This window comes from Mobula birostris, chromosome 16, assembly GCF_030028105.1.
Source record: "Mobula birostris isolate sMobBir1 chromosome 16, sMobBir1.hap1, whole genome shotgun sequence".
NCBI lineage: Eukaryota > Metazoa > Chordata > Chondrichthyes > Myliobatiformes > Myliobatidae > Mobula > Mobula birostris.
In genome coordinates, this window is record NC_092385.1 from 1,491,685 (window position 1) to 1,510,860 (window position 19,176).

At 49.0% G+C, this 19,176-nt stretch overlaps 1 protein-coding gene across 1 annotated transcript in view; it reads left to right on the forward strand.

Annotated features, from left to right (window-relative positions):
• LOC140210925 (protein kinase C delta type-like) overlaps positions 1-14,500 on the forward strand; it is a 146,299-nt gene extending 131,799 nt beyond the window's left edge. Inside the window, exons 9-18 of the mRNA XM_072280191.1 lie at positions 37-137; positions 1,247-1,358; positions 1,757-1,902; positions 6,733-6,906; positions 7,336-7,427; positions 8,020-8,082; positions 8,172-8,310; positions 8,795-8,983; positions 9,170-9,298; positions 13,940-14,500. Coding sequence (XP_072136292.1) covers positions 37-137; positions 1,247-1,358; positions 1,757-1,902; positions 6,733-6,906; positions 7,336-7,427; positions 8,020-8,082; positions 8,172-8,310; positions 8,795-8,983; positions 9,170-9,298; positions 13,940-14,095 — 1,301 coding nt within the window. The 3' untranslated portion in view covers positions 14,096-14,500. The remainder of the gene's footprint in view (positions 1-36; positions 138-1,246; positions 1,359-1,756; positions 1,903-6,732; positions 6,907-7,335; positions 7,428-8,019; positions 8,083-8,171; positions 8,311-8,794; positions 8,984-9,169; positions 9,299-13,939) is intronic.
• Positions 14,501-19,176: the final 4,676 nt, after the last annotated feature.

Here is a 19,176-nt window from a genome sequence, read left to right on the forward strand (position 1 = left end):
TCTAACTTCAGCTTCTTTCGTTCTTCTCCGCTGCAGAGTGTGCGATGAATGTGCACCACAAGTGTCGGGCCAAGGTTGCAAATCTCTGTGGGATCAACCAGAAACTGATGGCTGAGGCACTGAACCAGATCAGCATGGTAAGGCACGTCCCACAGTCCAGACCCATTTCTGGATCATGGCCACAGAAGCGGGCATCTGTCCCTGGATCCGACAATTGATTACTTGGACAGCAGGAACGGCTGGTGTGAAGGAAGTCTCTCAGAGGCTAGGGTACTGAGGAGACCGACTCTCCTGGAGCTCAGGGAGGTGTGGATCTTGTCAGGAGGCCCTGTGGCTCTTTGTCCCTATGCTGACTTATCCAAAGTTCCCCAGTAGTCCTGATCTCCTGCCTATAGCATCTCCAGAAACATTTCCTGGAACTGAGCAGCTCTGTGTGGACAAACATTCCTCGTCTCCCATCCAGTTCTGTGCGGGAAAACGTTCCCCATCTCTCATCCGGCTCTGTGCGGACAAACGTTCCCCGTCTCCCATCCAGTTCTGTGCGGGAAAACATTCCCCATCTCCCATCCGGTTCTGTGCAGGAAAACGTTCCCCGTCTCTCATCCGGCTCTGTGCGGGCAAACGTTCCCCGTCTCCCATCCATTTCTGTGCGGGAAAATGTTCCCCATCTCCCATCCGGTTCTGTGCAGGAAAACGTTCCCCGTCTCTCATCCGGCTCTGTGCGGACAAACGTTTCCCGTCTCCCATCCGGTTCTGTGCAGGAAAACATTCCCCGTCTCCCATCCAGTTCTGTGTGGGAAAACGTTCCCTGTCTCCCATCCAACTCCAAGCGGGAAACATTCCCTATCTCAAATACAGCTTTGTCTAGTTTCTCATCAACTGTCCAGTTCTGTGTCCATTCCCAGTCCTCTGGTCAAACGTTCCCCCTCTTTCTACCCCCCACCACCCTGGTGACCAGAAACCGTTTCTCCTATCCAGCTCTGTGTAACTATCTTAAGTCCCAGTCCTCTGGTCAACCCTCAACCCAGCCACCAGTGACCGCTTCTCCTATACAGCTCTGTCACCAAAATCAATCTCCTCACCCGAGGCTACCAGAAACCACCTCTCATTGTTACTTGCAGGAAACCTCCTGCGGAATTTGTAATTTGGTTTAAATCTTCCCTCACTCTTAACTCATTACGGGAGAACAGCTCAGTCTCTCTGGTTAACTGCACAAGTTTGACAATGTTTTTTTTATTTCTCGCAGAAGTCATCCACCCGAAAGTCTGATAGCAGTCTCCCTGACAATTCGAACATCGGTATTTATCAGCCTTACAACAGCCCCTCTGCGTTTGGAACCCAGAACGTGGACTGCACAGGTACTCTGACCCTTGATCACTCTTCACTGAGTGCTGACCATTGACCATTCACCACTGGCCACTAACCACTGACTGTTGGTTATTTACCACCGATCACTGAGCCCCTACCCCAGAGGAGCTGGGTGACTGGTCATTATGCATCTGGGTCAGTTTGCCACCAAAGGCACCTTGTGGAGTTGCTTGTTGATTGGGCAACTGGGAGTTGGGCTGAGGCGGGTTCCAGCCTGGCACAGGACAGGGCTGAGGCGGGTTCCAGCCTGGCACAGGACAGCTGTTAGTTTGTCTTGAGCCTTTGCCTGTGCTGTTCGATTGCTGGTGGGAGAAATGGCTGAAGGTGTGGCAGCATCTGTGAACCTTTCCTGCTGCCCAGTGTTCTCATCCGTGCTCCTTGTTCTCAGACAATGACCAGTACGGGAAACTCTGGGAGGAAAGCTCACCGAGGCCTCCCCAGCGAGGACCAAGTCTGCGGGAGGGTCTGAGGAAGAAACTGACCCTTGATAATTTCACTTTGCATAAGGTGCTGGGTAAAGGCAGCTTTGGAAAGGTAAGTGTGACCGTTGGAGACACAGCAGAAACCAGGCTGGTGAAGCTTTGAGAGCGTGATAATTGCCTCTGGCCAGAGTTTAGTCACTGCAGTTAGAACCACAGAACACAGATACAGGTCCTTCGGCCCATCTCAGCCCTTGTCCCTCTAACACTTTAGACCGTAAGTCCATAAAATGTCCGAGCAGAATTAGGCCATTTGGCCCATCGAGTCTGCTCTGCCATTTCATCAAGGCTGATCCATTTTTCTTCTCAGCCCCGTCTCCTGCCTTCTCCCTGTATCCCTTCATGCTGTGACCAGTCAAGAACCTATCAACCTCTACCTTAAGTATACGTACAGACTTGGCCTCCAAAGCTGTGGCCAAGAATTCCACAGATTCACCACTCTGCCTAAAGAAATTCTTTCTCATCTCCTTTCTAAAAGGATGCCTTTCTGAGGCTGTGTCCTCTGGTCTTAGACTTCCCCACCATAGAAAACATCCTCTCCACATCCACTCTTATCAAGACCTTTCACCATTTGATAGGTTTCAATGAGGCTGCCCCTCATTCTTCTGAATATAGTGAACACAGGCTGAGAGCCATCAAATGCTCTTCATGTGACAAAGCCATTCAATCCTGGAATCATTTTCATGAACTTCCTTTGAACCCTCTCCAGTTTCAGCACATCCTTTCTAAGATAAGGGACCAGATCTGTTCACAATTCTCCAAGTGAGGCCTCACCAGTGCTTTATAAAGTTTCAACATTACATCCTTGCTTTTATATTCTAGTCCTCTTGAAATGAATTCTAACATCACATTTGCTTTCCTCACCACAGACTCAACATGGAAATGAACCTTTAAGGAATCTTGCACAAAGACTCACAAGTCCCTTTGTGCCTCAGTGTTTTGTATTTTCCCTCCAATTAGAAAATAGTGAATCCTTCCACCAAAGTGCATGACTATACAAATCCTGACACTGTATTGCATCTGTCACTACTTTGCCCGCTCTCCAAGTGTGTCTAAGTCCTTCTGTTGCCTCTCTACTTCCTCAAAATGACCTGCCTTCCCCCACCTTCGTATCATCTGCAAACTTTGCAACAAAGCCATCAATTCTTAGTCATCCAAATCATTGACATGTAGCATAAAAAGAATCAGTCCTCACAGAGACCCCTGTGAAACACCACTAGTTACCAGCAGCCAACTAGAAAAGGCTCCCTAGTTGTCCAATTGTCTGTGAAACATTGTGTATGTATTGGTTTGTACCACCTCCTCTGGCAGGGCAGCTTCTCCAGATATTCACCACCCTCTGAGGAAGAATTACCACTTTAAATCATTCCTCTCTCACCTTGAACCTGTCCCCTTAAGTTCCAGATCCCCTCCTCTGGGGAAAATAACCTATTGCCTTACCTTAGATTCCTACATTCCAGTGAGAACAAACCCAACCTGTCCAATCTGTCCTTGTATCCACAACCCTCAATTACAGGTGACATTCTGATGAACTCCATACACAGGACTCACCTGTGCTCCTTCAATCATTCTTTCTCCTGTATCCATTATATTATATTCATCCACGAGCTGAGCATCACACATCCCTCATTCCCCTTGAGGAGGTGGTGGTGAACTGCCATCTTGAACCACTGCAGTCCTTGAGACGTGGGGTACACCCACAGTCCTGTGAGGCAGGCAGTCCTAGGACATCGAGCCACTGCCAGTGATTATATTTCCCAGCTCAGGATGGTAGTGACAAATGGTTTGGGAGGCATCGTCGAGGGGGCGGGGTGCACTTGCTTCTGCTGTTCTTGTCCTTCCAGCTGGTGGAGGTGGCAGGTTTGGAGATGCTGTCCGAGGAGTCTTGGTGGGTTACTGCAGTATTGAATTGACTTTATTTCTTACATCCTTCACATACATGAGGAGTAAAAATCTTTACGTTACATCTCCTAAATGTGCAACGTATAATATGGAGTATGCTCAAATCAGCATGAGTTCATCAGTCTGATAGCCTGGTGGAAGAAGCTGTCCCGGAGCCTGTTGGTCCTGGCTTTAGTTGCAGTACCGTTTCCCGGATGGTAGCAGCTGGAACAGTTTGTGGTTGGGGTGACCTGGGTCCCCAGTGATCATTCGGGCCCTTTTTACACACCTGTCTTTGTAAGTGTCTGGAATCATGAGAAGTTCACAACTACAGATGTGCTGGGCTGCAGATGGTTCAGCTGGTAAAAGTGGTGTGTTTGGAAGACGTTGTCTGGGGAATCACAGTGAGTGCCTCAGTTTGTCCTGTGGATGGTTCAGCTGGTGGAGGTGGTGGGTTTGGAAGGAGTCTCGGTGGGTTACTGCAGTATCCTGTGGATGGTTCAGCTGGTGGAGGTGGTGGGTTTGGAAGGAGTCTCGGTGGGTTACTGCAGTATCCTGTGGATGGTTCAGCTGGTGGAGGTGGTGGGTTTGGAAGGAGTCTCGGTGGGTTACTGCAGTATCCTGTGGATGGTTCAGCTGGTGGAGGTGGTGGGTTTGGAAGGAGTCTCGGTGGGTTACTGCAGTATCCTGTGGATGGTTCAGCTGGTGGAGGTGGTGGGTTTGGAAGGAGTCTCGGTGGGTTACTGCAGTATCCTGTAGATGGTACAACTGGTGGAGGTGGTGGGTTTGGAAGGTTCTGTCTGAGGATTCTTGGTGGGTTACTGCAGTGCATTCTGACAGTGGTACACACTGGAGTGAGTGAAATGCTTGTGGATGGGGTACCTGTCACATGGACTGCTGTGCCCTGTATGGCATTGAATTCTGAACTGTTGTTGAGGCTGCACTGATCTAGGCCAGTGGAAGGTGTTTCATCACAATCCTGAGTTGAGCCTTGTAGATGGTGGAGGGTCTTTGGGGAGCTGGGAGGGGAGTTACTCACTGTAAGAGCCCCAGTCTCGGACCTGCAGTTAGACCATAAGACCATATGATGTAAGAGCAGAATTGGGTCAAGTCTGCTCCACCATCTGATCATGGCTGATCCTTTTCATCCCCACCTCATTCTTCTGCTTTCTCCCCATAACCTTTCACACCCTGACCAATCACGAACCCATCGACCTCTGCCTGAAATACACCCAATGACTTGGCCTCCAGAACTGCCTGTAGCAACAAAGTCTACAAATTTACCACCCTCTAGCTAAAGAATTTCTTCCTAATTTCTGTTTTAAATGGATTTCCCTCTATTCTGAGGCTGTGCCCTCGGGGCCTAGACTCCCCCCACTACAGGAAACATCCTCTCCACATTTCCTCTATCTCGGCCTTTCAACATTCTATAGGTTTCAATCAGGTAACCCCTCATTCTTCTAAATTCCTGCAAAGACAGGCCCAGAGCCATCAAATGCTCCTCATATGATAAGCATTTCGTCCCTGGAATCGTTTTCATGAACATCTTCTAAACCTTCTCCAGTGTCAGCACATCCTTTCTTAAATAATTTGCCCAAAACTGCTCACAATACTCTAAGTGAGGCCTCACCAGTGCCTTATAAAGCCTCGACATTACATCCTTGTTTTTATACTCTAGTCCTGTTGACTGCTAACATTGCATTTGCCTTCCTCACCAGCGACTCAACCTGCAAGTTAACCCTCAGGGAATCCTGCACGACAACTCCCAAGTCACTTTGTGTCTCAGATTTTTGAATGCCTCCACGTTCAGAAAATAGTCAATCCTTTACTTCCTTCTAACAAAGTGCATGACCATACACATCACAACACTGTATTCCATCTGCCACTTTGCCCATTCTCCTCATCTGTCTGAATCTGTCCTGCCTCTGTCAGCCGCTCCCACGTGTCTCATCTGTAGCTTCTCTGATCCAGAAGACTGTGTTTGCAACCCTGCCCTCCTCTCAACCCAGACATTATCCTACACACTGATTTGTACACTCAGTGCCCACAAGGGCTCCTTGCATTGCAGTCAATGTCATGAACCCTCCCCACCTTCTGTCTCTGCTCTACCCACTGGACCTCCCTGGTCTATGTTCAGTGCTTCGAAGCTGTGACTGAAACAATCCCAGACTATCCTGCCTGTCCTCATAACTCATGCCTCTAGTTCACGCAACATTCCTGTGAACATATTCTGAACCCTGACCAGCTTATTCACACCCTTGCTATAGTAATTGGAACTGCACACAATACTCCTTGTGGCCTGTGTCCAGCCCTAACTCCTAAGCTAACTCCCACATACGTGCCATCCTCACCACCGTCTACCTGTGTCACCACTTTCCATGCACCTGTACCCATTACTCTTATCTAAAACACTCGCAGGGCCCTGCTATTCACTGTGTATTGTCCTGCCCTACAGGGATCTATGATGCCCTGCTTTAACTTCCCAAAATTATCTTTTTCACTGTTCACTCGGCCGCTGTTCACTGTACAACTGCTCTGTGGACCATTGTTCAGCCCGTTACTCTTCAGTCTACTGGCTTTGATGGCATCTGCAAAATACTCATACACGCCACCTGCAGTATTGCCCAGTGTGTTCCAGAATTTTGGCATGTTCGGTGACCGGTGTGCCCCCATGGTTACCGTGTCCGGTGACTGGTCTTCTCTCCCATCCCCGCGCTGAGCGTGTCCGGTGACTGGTCTCCTCCCCCTGTGGTTAGTGTTCAGTAACTGATCACCCTGCAGTGAGTGTGTCCGGTGACCCCCCCCCCACCCGTGGTTAGCGTGTCCGGTTTCCGGTCTGCCCCTCGCAGTGAGCATGTCCGATGACCTGCATTCCCTGTAGCTAACTGTATTCGAGGCAGTGTGGTAAGGTTACCAGTGGCGTACATGTCGTGTGTGTGGTGGGGAGGTGGTCTGGACAACTTTTGAAAGGGCACGGGTCAGTGACTGTTCTGTTTAATGCTAGGTGCTCCTTGCTGAGTTTAAGGGAACAGGGGAGTTCTTTGCTCTGAAAGCACTGAAGAAGGACGTGGTTCTCATGGACGATGACGTGGAATGTACGATGGTTGAGAAACGCGTGCTAGCTCTGGCCTGGGATAACCCATTCCTTACGCACCTGTACTCCACCTTCCAAACCAAGGTAGCCGACTGCTGACAGTATTGGGAAGGGCGCGGTATTCCAAGCTGTCAGTTGTCTTGCTCTTGTGGCATCTCGTGGGGGCTCGGTGCCAGGAGTTACTGGCTGGGCTGGGGGAGAGGGGCAGGAGGGTACGTGGAGGTGGGGGTGGGGGGATAGTGAGTGAAGGGGGAAGGCGGGGGGGTGGGGAGGTGAGGACAGCGGGAGAGATAGAGAGGGGGAAACATGCAGATTAGTAGATGTGAGGGTAGGAGGGATTTACTGGGTGCTGGAGTACTGCGATGGGGTTCTAAACGTTGGTGTGCGGAGGCTTGTGTGCTGATTCGAGGGGAGGTTTGTGATTGTTGGGCATGTCTGTGCTTCACTGGGGGAGGGAGGGCTGCTTCTTGTACCCCACCCACAGCAGGTGACTGTGTCTGTGATTGGTAACAGGAACACTTGTTCTTTGTGATGGAGTACCTGAACGGAGGGGACCTCATGTTCCACATTCAGGAGAAAGGACGTTTCGACCTGTACCGGGCCATGTAAGTAAACCCGGGCGATGGGAGCAGGGGACCACAGCACAGCACTTCCCCAAAAACTCTGGCTCTGTAATCGCTGGAATCTAAAAGAATAAGGTGGGGTTGGGTTCTCATTGAAACTTGTCGAATGAGGAAAGGCCTAGATAGGTTGGATGTGGAGAGGATGTTTCCTATTGTCGGGGAGTCTCCGACCAGAGGGCACAGCTTAGGATAGAGAAACATCCCTTTAGAACGGAGACGAGGAGGAATTTGTTTAGCCAGAGGGTGCTGAATCTGTGGAATCCGTGGCCTCAGATGGCCATGGAAGCGAGTCACTGAGTATATTTAAAGTGGAGGTTGATTGGTTCTTGATTAGTGAAAGGTCTGGGAAGAAGGCAGGAGAATGGGGTTGAGAGATGGGAATAATAAATCAGCCATGATGGAATGGCGGGGTCAGACGCAGTGGGCCAAATGGCTTAATTTTACTGCTGTCTGATGGTCTAAGTTGTACACCATCGTCTCCCTTTCTGACTGTATTTGACTCCGCTTCCCCCCCCGGACGAACCCTGCCCGGGACAGCTCGACTCCTGCCTTCCATGTTGTGTTTCTGTTGCAGGTTCTATGGGGCAGAGATTGTCTGCGGGCTGCAGTTTCTGCACTCGAAAGGTATCATTTACAGGTGAGTGTTGGCACCGAGAGAGACCCACCTTCGGGGTTCTGAGGCCAGGAGCAGCCACTCAGTGCCAGCTTGCTGTTTGTCTGTTGTAGGGACCTGAAGCTGGACAATGTGATGCTGGACAAAGCTGGACACGTTAAAATCGCCGACTTTGGCATGTGTAAGGAGAATGTGTTCGGGGAGAATCGCGCCACTACGTTCTGTGGTACGCCAGACTACATCGCTCCTGAGGTCAGTGCTCCTCCCAACCCCAGAAACTGGGGTCCAGATTCTGTGAACCCCAATAACCTGGACCCCACCCCCCTCCCCCCGGCCTTCTCAGCTCCCACTGCCTACTGCCCTGATCCATTCACTGACACTTTCTCTTCCCCCATCCCCACTACCCCCTTCTCCACCTACCCCCATGATCAATTGCTCTCTACCTGACAGTCTCCATCCCCCATCTGGCCCTCCCCTCCTCTCCTCTCACTGTCTCTTCCCCACAGATCGACCTGGGTCAGCGGGACAGCTTCTCCATCCTGCCCCTTCCACTTTGGTTGCTCACCCCTCAGTCGTCCCGGCTCGATCACCCTCGGTTCGTACCCTCCGCCACCCCAGACGCTGACTCTCCCCCACAGATCCATCTGGTCAGCAGTATTGGTTCTCAACACACTGGGGCGGTCTTCTATCACCCTCGGTTCCTTCCTCCAGCCCTGACGCTGTCTCTCCCCCGCAGATCCTGCTTGGCCAGCGGTACGGGTTCTCAGTGGACTGGTGGTCCTTTGGCGTGCTGCTGTATGAGATGCTGATCGGGCAGTCTCCTTTCCACGGCGATGATGAGGATGAGCTCTTCGAGTCTATCAGGGTTGACACTCCGCACTATCCGCGCTGGATCACCAAGGAGTCTAAGGACATCCTTGAACGGGTGCGATTCACTTCATTCAACTCATTCCACAGCCCCCCATTTCCCCAGGGTTGTGGTCGCTGAACCCTCCTGCCACACCGGACGCTGCCTCGCCCGCCCCCTCCCCCCGCGCCGGACGCTGCCCCGCCCATCCCCCTGGCGCCACGCCAGACAAGCTGTTGTTAATGCATACCTGTACAATTCCAGCTCTTTGAACGAGACCCAGTGAAGAGGCTTGGAGTTTCCGGAAATATCAAACAGCACAATTTCTTCAAGACAGTGAACTGGACAGCTTTGGAGAAGAGGGAATTGGAGCCTCCTTTCAAACCCAAAGTGGTATGTTTGTTAGCTATCGCTCACTTCCTCTCCCCCTTCCACTCTCTCTCCTCCTGGTCTGCCTCTTAGTACAAAGCATAGGAAAACGGTGCTGCATCCTTCCAGGGGTTAGTGAGACTGAATCGTAGGTGAGACTATTTACCTACGGGGAAATGTGGATAGATTGGCTGTGATTGAAGTCTAGGGTGCACTCCATGACCACCTGTATTGAACTGAATTGAAATGACTATCTCTTACACCCTTCATATACCTGAGGAGTAAAAATCTTTACGTTACATTGCTGTCTGAATGTGCAATTTATAGTAATTTGTAATAAATAGTATGTACAACAGGGTAGTCAATAGAGCATAGAAATACAGTTGTGTCAGCATGAGTTAATCACTCTGATGGCCTGGTGTAAGAGGCTGTCCCGGAGCCTGTTGGTCCTGGCTTTTATGCTGTAGCACCATTTCCTGGATGGTAGCAGCTGTAACAGTTTGTGGTTGGGGTGACTCGGGTCCCCAATGACCCTTTGGGCCCTTTTTACACACCTGTCACTGTAAATGTCCTGAATCATGGGAAGTTCACATCTACAGATGCGCTGGGCTGTCCGCACCACTCTCGGCAGAGTCCTGTGATTGAGGGAAGTACAGTTCCCATACCAGGCAGTGATGCAGCCAATCAGGATGCTCTCAGTTGTGCCCCTGTAGAAAGTTCTTAGGAATTGGGGGCCCATACCAAACCTCTTCAACCGTCTGAGGTGAAAGAGGCGCTGTTGTGCTTTGTTTACTACACAGCTTGTGTGTACAGACCACGTGAGATCCTCGGTGATGTTTATGCCGAGGAACTTAAAGCTGTTCACCCTCTCAACCCCAGATCCATTGATGTTAATAGGGGTTAGCCTGTCTCCATTCCTCCTGCAGTCCACAACCAGCTCCTTTGTTTTTGTGACATTGAGGAAGAGGTTATTTTCTTGACACCACTGTGTCAGGATGATGACTTCTTCTCTGTAGACTGCCTCGTTACTATTTGAGATTAGGTCAATCAGTGTAGTGTTGTCAGCAAGTTTAATTAGCAGATTGGAGCTGTGGGTGGTGACACAGTCATGGGTATACAGAGAGTAAAGGAGGGGGCTCAGGACACAGCCCTGAGGGACAGTGGAGCAGAGGTGAGGGAGCCCACTCTGACCACCTGCCAGCGATCTGACAGGAAGTCCGGGATCCAGTTACACGGGCAGGGTGAAGGCTGAGGTCTCTGAGCTTCTTGTCGAGCCTGGAGGGAGTTATGGTGTTGAATGCTGAACTGTAGTCCAAGAACAGCATTCTCGCATAAGCATCCTTCCTCTCCAAATGTGTAAGGATGGTGTATGGAGCTGTGGCTATTGCGTCACCTGTCAATTGGTTGTGTCAGTAGCCAAATTGTAGGGGGTCCATTGTGGGTGGTAGCATGCTGCAGATGTAATCCTTGACCAGCCTCTCAAAGCATTTGCTTATTATTGAGGTGAGTGCAAGATCTGCTGGCTGTGCTGTGCACATCCTGAGTACTCGCCTTGGGATGCCGTCCAGCCCTGCAGCCTTGCAACTGTCCACTTGCTGGAAAGGCCTGAGTGCCTCAGTGTCAGAGATGCCAAGCTGCCGGTCGCATCATCCGCAGGGCTCCTCAGGTTCAATGCTGGCAACACTGAATCGAGCGTAAAATAGATTTAGCTCATCTGGGAGTGAGGCATCCATGTTGGAAACTCCACTGCGTTGAGCTTTGAAGTCTGTGATGGTGCGCAGACCCTGTCATAAGCTGCGTGTGTTGTTGGTGGAAAGTTGAGTCTGAATCTCGTCTCTGTTTTGTTGCTTCGCTGCCTTGTTGACCTTGCACGGATTGTAGCTGCATTTCTGCAGCTCTTGTTGGTTACCGGCAATGTAAGCTCTGTCTCGTACAGTAAGTGCTGCTCGCATGGAACCATTGACCCAGGGTTTCTGATTTGCCACATTTCGGTAAAGCACATAATTCAGCAACTTCCCAATTACCTTCAGTACAGCAATCTTACCCTCAAGTTCCAAACTTTGCTCTCCAGCGACTGCGTATTTGCTAACAAAATGCAGGGTCGGGGGCCTCATCTCTCTGCGTTTCAGTGGTTGGGTAGGTGTTGGAATTTGTTATTAAGGATGAAGTTTCACGGTACTTGGAGGTACATCATAAAATAGGCCGAAGTCAGCAGGATTTCCTTAAGGGGAAATCTTGCCTGACAATCTCCTGAAATTCTTTGAAGAAGTAACAGGCAGAATAGACAAAGGAGAGCCAGTGGCCTTTGACAAACTGCTGCACATGAAGTTGCTTTAATAAGATCCCATGGAACTACAGGAAAGATACTCGTGTGGATAGAAGATTAGTTGACTGGCAGAAAGCAAAGAGTGAAAATGAAGGGGGCTTTTTACTGGTTGTCTTCCGGTGACTCGTGGAGGCCACAGGGGTCTGTGTTGGGACACAGAAAAGTACAGCACAGAAACAGGCCATTCGGCCCAAGCCACACCACTCTAACTGACTACTTTCGTCAAACTGCACTAACTTTCAATTCAATGGTTTGGATGACAAATTGATTGCTTTGTGGTGAAGTTTGCAGATGATATGAAGATAGATGGAGGGTCAGGTAATGTTGCAAGAAGGGCTTAGACAGATTGGGAGATTGGACAAAGAAGTGGCAGATGGAATATATTTCAGGGAAGTGTATGGTCATTTTTTTTAAGGAGGAAGAAAGGTATACAATATTTTCTAAACGGGGAGAAAACACAAAAACCAGAGGTGCAAAGGAACTTGGGAGTCCGTGTGGAAGACTCCCAAAGTCAATGGTGAGGAAGACAAATGCAGTGTTAGCATTTATTTCAAGAGGACTAGAATATAAAATTGAGGATGTAATGCTGAGGCTTTATAAGGCATTGGTCAGACCACATATGGAGTATTGTGAGCAGTTTTGGGCCCCTTATCTAAGAAAAGACGTGCTGATATCAGAGAGAGTCCAGAGGAGGTTTACAAGAATGATTCCAGGGATGAAGAGTTTAAATCATAGTCACAGTCATACTTTATTGATCCCGAGGGAAATTGGTTTTCGTTACAGTTGCACCATAAATAATTAAATAGTAATATGTAAATTATGCCAGGAAATAAGTCCAGGACCAGCCTATTGGCACAGGGTGTCTGACCCTCCAAGGGAGGAGTTGTAAAGTTTGATGGCCACAGGCAGGAATGACTTCCTATGACGCTCTGTGCTGCATCTTGGAGGAATGAGTCTCTGGCTGAATGTACTCCTGTGCCCACCCAGTACATTATGTAGTGGATGAGAGACATTGACCAAGATGGCACGTAACTTGGACAGCATCCTCTTTTCAGACACCACCATGAGAGAGTCCAGTTCCATCCCCACAACATCACTGGCCTTACAGATGAGTTTGTTGATTCTGCTGGTGTCTGCATTTGAGGAATGTTTGATAGCTATGTGCCTGTACTTGCTGGAGTTTAGAATAATGAGTGGTGGATCTCATTGATATTGAGAGGCCAAGACATATGTGGGAGAGGATGTTTCCAACTGTGGGGGAGTCTGGAACCTGAGTGCACAGCCTCAGAATAGAAGGACGTCCATTTAGTACAGAGATGAGGAATTTTTTTTTGACAGCAGGTGGTGAATCTGTGGAGGCCAAGTCACTGGGTAAAGCAGGGGCTGGTGGGTTCTTGATTAGTCAGGATGTCAAAGGTTACAGGGAGGAGTCAGGAGCATGAGGTTGGGAGGGATAATATATCAGCCATGATGGAATGGTGGAGTAAACTTTGGGCCAAATGGTCTAATTCTGCTGTTACGTCTCATGGTCTTCAGAGAAACTTGGGTGGTACATGGATGGGAGAGATACGGAGGGCGACAGTCTGAGCACAGGTAGGTGGGACTAGGAAGAAAACCAGGCTGCAAACAGATAGGCCAAAGCAATTGTTTTTGGGCTGTGGTACTCTCTAGCTCTGTCACTCAACTGGAGAGAGGACAATATTTGTAAGGATGCCACCAGGACCTTGGGGGCTGAATTATAGGCAGAGGTTGGACAAGTTGGGAATTTATTCATTGGAGTGTAGGAGACAGAGGGGTAATCATACGGAAGTGTATACAATCATGAGGGACACACTGGTGAATGCAGTCAGTCTTTTTTCCACAGGGCTGGGAGATCCAGAACTCGATTACATGGATTTAAGGTGGGGGTGGGGAGATTTAATCAACTTGAGGGGCAAATGTTTTGTACAGAGGGTGGTGTGTACCTGGAATGAGCTGCAAGAGGGAATGGTTAAGGCCTTTCAGATGACATTTGGACAGGAACATGGATTGGAAAGAGCCAAACACTGGCAGATGAGACTAGCTGGGATGGGAATCCTAGTGGGCATGGGCCAGATGGCCTGAATTTCATACTGTGAGCACCAGTCCTTCACACTTTCAGAGCAATGCCTGATGAAGTTTTGGGATGTAGCAGCATCAGGAAACTTGGAGATCATGCATAAAAATAGCACTGAGAAAGGTTGCATGGATAATCTTTCCCCGTCTTGTTCCCTATTAGTCACCACACCATCTGTTCCTCAACACAAACTGCCCACAAGTGTGCACCCCATTCACGTACGTCTTATCTCTCATACTTTCAGAAGTCTGCTGGTGATTATAGCAACTTTGACCGTGAGTTCCTCAGCGAGAAGCCCCGACTGTCTCAGGGCGACAAGAACCTGATTGATTCCATGGATCAGACAGCATTCCACGGCTTTTCCTACACCAACAAGAGCATGGAGCGTTTGATGAAATAGTCCGAGGACAGCACCTTGCCCTCCAGTTAAACTCCCGCGTCTCAGCAAACGAACTGACCCGAGGATTGAGACTTGGGAATCGTTTACTTCGCTATCCAGACTCCTAATAATTAATTCATCTGTAATTGCTAATTTCTGCTGGCTTCCTGGTGTGTTGGTGATTGGTTGTGTGTGTGTGTGTGTGTGTGTGTGCATGCCTTTAATCTGTATGTGCTCAGCAGGCTGTTACTGGTGACACTGTAAGAGGAGGATTGGTTGCTAAATCCTGGTTAAACAATGACTGAGAACTGTGCTCCTCTGAAAGTTTTGACACTTTTAAACTGTCATCATCTTGTCTTTATACCAATGTCTTCAATTAAAGTGTACATTATTTAAATTTCCTGATTAAAGACCAGTTTCCTTTCATTAACTGTGTGTGGATCTTTTAATGGTTTAGTGGCCACAGTTTTTTGATTTGTATGTTGTATTTATGAGAGGGGAAAGACTCACCAGGGACTGAAGGGGCAATGTTTCCACATACCGAACGAGCTGCCTGAGCCAGGTACAATAGTATCATTTATGAAGCACTTGGCCAGGTCCATAGAGGGCAGGGCTTAGACTCTAAGGGTTGCAAACCTGCAGTCCATGCACCCCTCAGTAAATGGTAAGACATAGGAGCAGAATTAGGCCATTCAGCCACCATTCCATGACCAGTGAGTGGAGCTTTGAGGCTTTGACTCAAGAGATTCTGGCAGTTGGTCTGTGCAATCAAGTCAATGAAGATTTGAGTAGATCAGCAGAAAGCAGTTGATTAGACAATCAAGATTTGAATATCTCAGACTCAGCAGAAAGCAGTTGAGGTCAGGTGACCAAACATTTTGAAAAGCTCAAACAGATAAATAGAGGGATAGCTCAAGCGAAGCAGCCAGTGTGTGAGTGGGCCAGTGACGGAGTGGAGCTTTGGAGCTTTGAGGCTTTGAGAAGAGCCGGAGGACAAGCTAGCTCGCAGTTAGTCTTTACAATGCCACCTGAGATGGTGGTGTGCCTCTCATGTGAGATGTGGCAGTCTTGGGGGAACTCTCCTCTCCTGCAGAGTCTCATCTGCCAGAAGTGCATACGGCTGGGCGATCTGGAAGACCGTGTAAGGAATCTGGAGCAGCAGCTGGATGACCTTCGACTCATAAGGGAGAATGAGGCAGTCATAGATGAGAGCTACAGGGAGGTAGTCACACCTAGGCTGTCGGAAGCAGGTCGTTGGGTGACAGGAGAGGGGGGAAAGCGAAGGCAAGCAGACAGGTAGTGCAGAGCACCCCTACCGCCATTCCCCTGAATAATAAGTTTACCATCCTGGATACTGTTGGCGGGAACGACCGACCAGATGTGAGCCACAGTGGCAGGGCCTCCGGCACTGAGTCTGACCCTGTGGTGCAGAAGGGTGGGACGGAGAAGAGGAGAGCTGTCGTCATTGGAGACTCTATAGTCAGGGGAGCAGACAGGAGATTTTGTGGACGTGAGAAGGACACCCGCATGGTTTGTTGCCTCCTGGGTGCCAGGTTCTTTGATGTCTCTGACCGGGTGCACGACATCCTGGTACGAGAGGGAAAGCAACCAGAAGTCATGATACATGTTGGGACCAACGACACAGGCAGGAAGAGGGATGAGGTCCTGAAGTGTGAGTTTCGGGAACTAGGCAGAAGACTGAAGAACAGGACCTCAAGGGTGACATTCTCAGGATTGCTGCCAGTGCTACGTGACAGTGATGGTAAGAATTGGAGGAGATGGCAGTTGAATGCGTGGCTGAGGAGTTGGTGCAGGGAGCAGGGTTTTAGATTTTTAGATCATTGGGATCTCTTCTGAGGAAGGTGGGACCTGTACAGATTGGATGGGTTGCACCTGAACTCAAGGGGGAGCAATATCCTTGCAAACAACAGGAATTCTGCAGATGCTGGAAATTCAAGCAACACACATCAAAGTTGCTGGTGAATGCAGCAGGCCAGGCAGCATCTGTAGGAAGAGGTGCAGTCGACGTTTCAGGCTGAGACCCTTCTAACTTAGTCCTGACGAAGGGTCTCGGCCTGAAACGTCGACTGCACCTCTTCCTACAGATGCTGCCTGGCCTGCTGCGTTCACCAGCAACTTTGATGTGTGTTGCTTCAATATCCTTGCAGGTAGGTTTGCTAGCATGGTTCGGGAGGGTTTAAACTAATTTGCGAGGGGGATGGGACCCAGAGCGATAGAGCAGTGAAAGAAGTGCATGGAGTAAAGCCAGATCTAACATACAGAGAGGCTTCGAGGAAAGAGAAGCAGAATAAACGGTGTAAAGACAGTAAGGTAGAAGGGCTGAAATGTGTGTACCTCAATGCAAGAAGCATCAGGAACAAAGGTGATGAACTGAGAGCTTGGATACATACATGGAATTATGATGTAGTGGCCATTACAGAGACTTGGCTGGCACCAGGGCAGGAATGGATTCTCAATATTCCTGGATTTCAATGCTTTAAAAGGAATAGGGGGAGGGGAAGGGGAGGAGGGGTGGCATTACTGGTCAGGGATACTATTACAGCTACAGAAAGGGTGGGTAATGTAGCAGGATCCTCTTTTGAGTCAGTGTGGGTGGAAGTCAGGAGCAGGAAGGGAGCAGTTACTCTACTGGGGGTATTCTATAGGCCCCCTGGTAGCAGCAGAGATACAGAGGAGCAGATTGGGAGGCAGATTTTGGAAAGGTGCAAAAATAACAGGGTTGTTATCATGGGTGACTTTAACTTCCCTAATATTGATTGGCACCTGATTAGTTCCAAGGGTTTAGATGGGGCAGAATTTGCTAAGTGTGTCCAGGATGGATTCCTGTCACAGTACGTGGACAGGCCGACCAGGCAGAATGCCATACTAGATCTAGTAATGAACCGGGTCAGGTCACAGATCTCTCAGTGGGTGAGCATCTGGGGGACAGTGACCACCGCTCCTTGGCCTTTAGCATTATCATGGAAAAGAATAGAATCAAAGAGGACAGGAAAATTTTTAATTGGGAAAGGCAAATTATGAGGCTATAAGGATTGAACTTGCGGGTGTGAATTGGGATGATCTTTTTGCAGGGAAATGTACTATGGACATGTGGTCGATGTTTAGAGATCTCTTGCGGGATGTTAGGGATAAATTTGTCCTGGTGAGGAAGATAAAGAATGGGAACCATGGGTGACAAGTGAGGTGGAAAATCTAGTCAGGTGGAAGATGGCAGCATACATGAGGTTTAGGAAGCAAGGATCAGATGGGTCTATTGAGGAATATAGGGAAGCAAGAAAGAAGGGGCTGAGAAGAGCAAGAAGGGGGGATGAGAAGGCCTTGGCGAGTAGGGTAAACGAAAACCCCAAGGCATTCTTCGATTATGTGAAGAAAAAAAGGATGACAGGAGTGAAGTTAGGACTGATTAGAGATGAAGGTGGGAAGATGTGCCTGGAGGCTGTGGAAGTGAGCGAGGTCCTCATTGAATACTTCTGTTCGGTATTCACCAATGAGAGGGAACTTGATGATGGTGAGGACAATATGAATGAGGTTGATGTTCTGGAGCATGTTGATATTAAGGGAGAGGAGGTGTTGGAGTTGTTAAAATACATTAGGCAGATAAGTCCCCGGGGCCTGACAGAATATTCCCCAGGCTGCTCCACAAGGCAAGAGAAGAGATTGCTGAGCCTCTGGCTAGGATCTTTATGTCCTCGTTGTCTACGAGAATGGTACCAGAGGATTGGAGGGAGGTGAATGTTGTCCACTTGTTCAAAAAAGGTAGTAGGGATAGTCCGGGTAATTATAGACCAGTGAGCCTTACGTCTGTGGTGGAAAAGCTGTTGGAAAAGATTCTTAGAGATAGGATCTATAGGCATTTAGAGAATCATGGTCTGATCAGGGACAGTCAGCATGGCTTTGTGAAGGGCAGATTGTGTCTAACAAGCCTGATAGAGTTCTTTGAGGAGGTGACCAGGCATTATAGATGAGGGTAGTGCAGTGGATGTGATCTATATGGATTTTAGTAAGGCATTTGACAATGTTCCACACGGTAGGCTTATTCAGAAAGTTAGAAGGCATGGGATCCAGGGAAGTTTGGCCAGGTGTATTCAGAATTGGCTTGCCTGCAGAAGGCAGAGGGTGGTGGTGGAGGGAGTACATTCAGATTGGAGGGTTGTGACTAGTGGTGTCCCACAAGGATCTGTTCTGCAACCTCTACTTTTAGTGATTTTTATTAATGACCTGGATGTGGGGGTAGAAGGGTGGGCTGGCAAGTTTGCAGACAACACAAATGTTGGTGGTGTTGTAGGTAGTGTAGAGGATTGTCAAAGATTGCAGAGAGACATTGATAGGATGCAGAAGTGGGCTAAGAATTGGCAGATGGAGTTCAACCTGGAGAAGTGTGAGGTGGTACACTTTGGAAGGACAAACTCCAAGGCAGAGTACAAAGTAAGTGGCAGGATACTTGGTAGTGTGGAGGAGCAGAGGGATCTGGGGGTACATGTCCACAGATCCCTGAAAGTTGCCTCACAGGTGGATAGGGTAGTTAAGAAAGCTTATGGGGTGTTAGCTTTCATAACTCGAGGGATAGAGTTTAAGAGTTGCGATGTAATGATGCAGCTGTATAAAACTCTGGTTAGGCCACACTTGGAGTACTGTGTCCAGTTCTGGTCGCCTCACTATAGGAAGGATGTGGAAGCATTGGAAAGGGTACAGAGGAGATTTACCAGGATGCTGCCTCGTTTTGAAAGTATGCATTATGATCAGAGATTAGGGGAGCTAGGGCTTTACTCTTTGGATAGAAGGAGGATGAGAGGAGACATGATAGAGGTGTACAAGATAATAAGAGGAATAGATAGAGTGGATAGCCAGCGCCTCTTCCCCAGGGCACCACTGCTCAATACAAGAGGGCATGGCTTTAAGGTAAGGGGTGGGAAGTTCAAGGGGGATATTAGAGGAAGGCTTTTTACTCAGAGAGTGGTTGGTGCGTGGAATGCACTGCCTGAGTCAGTGGTGGAGGGAGATACATTAGTGAAGTTTAAGAGACTACTAGACAGGTATATGGAGGAATTTAAGGTGGAGGCTTATATAGGAGGCAGGGTTTG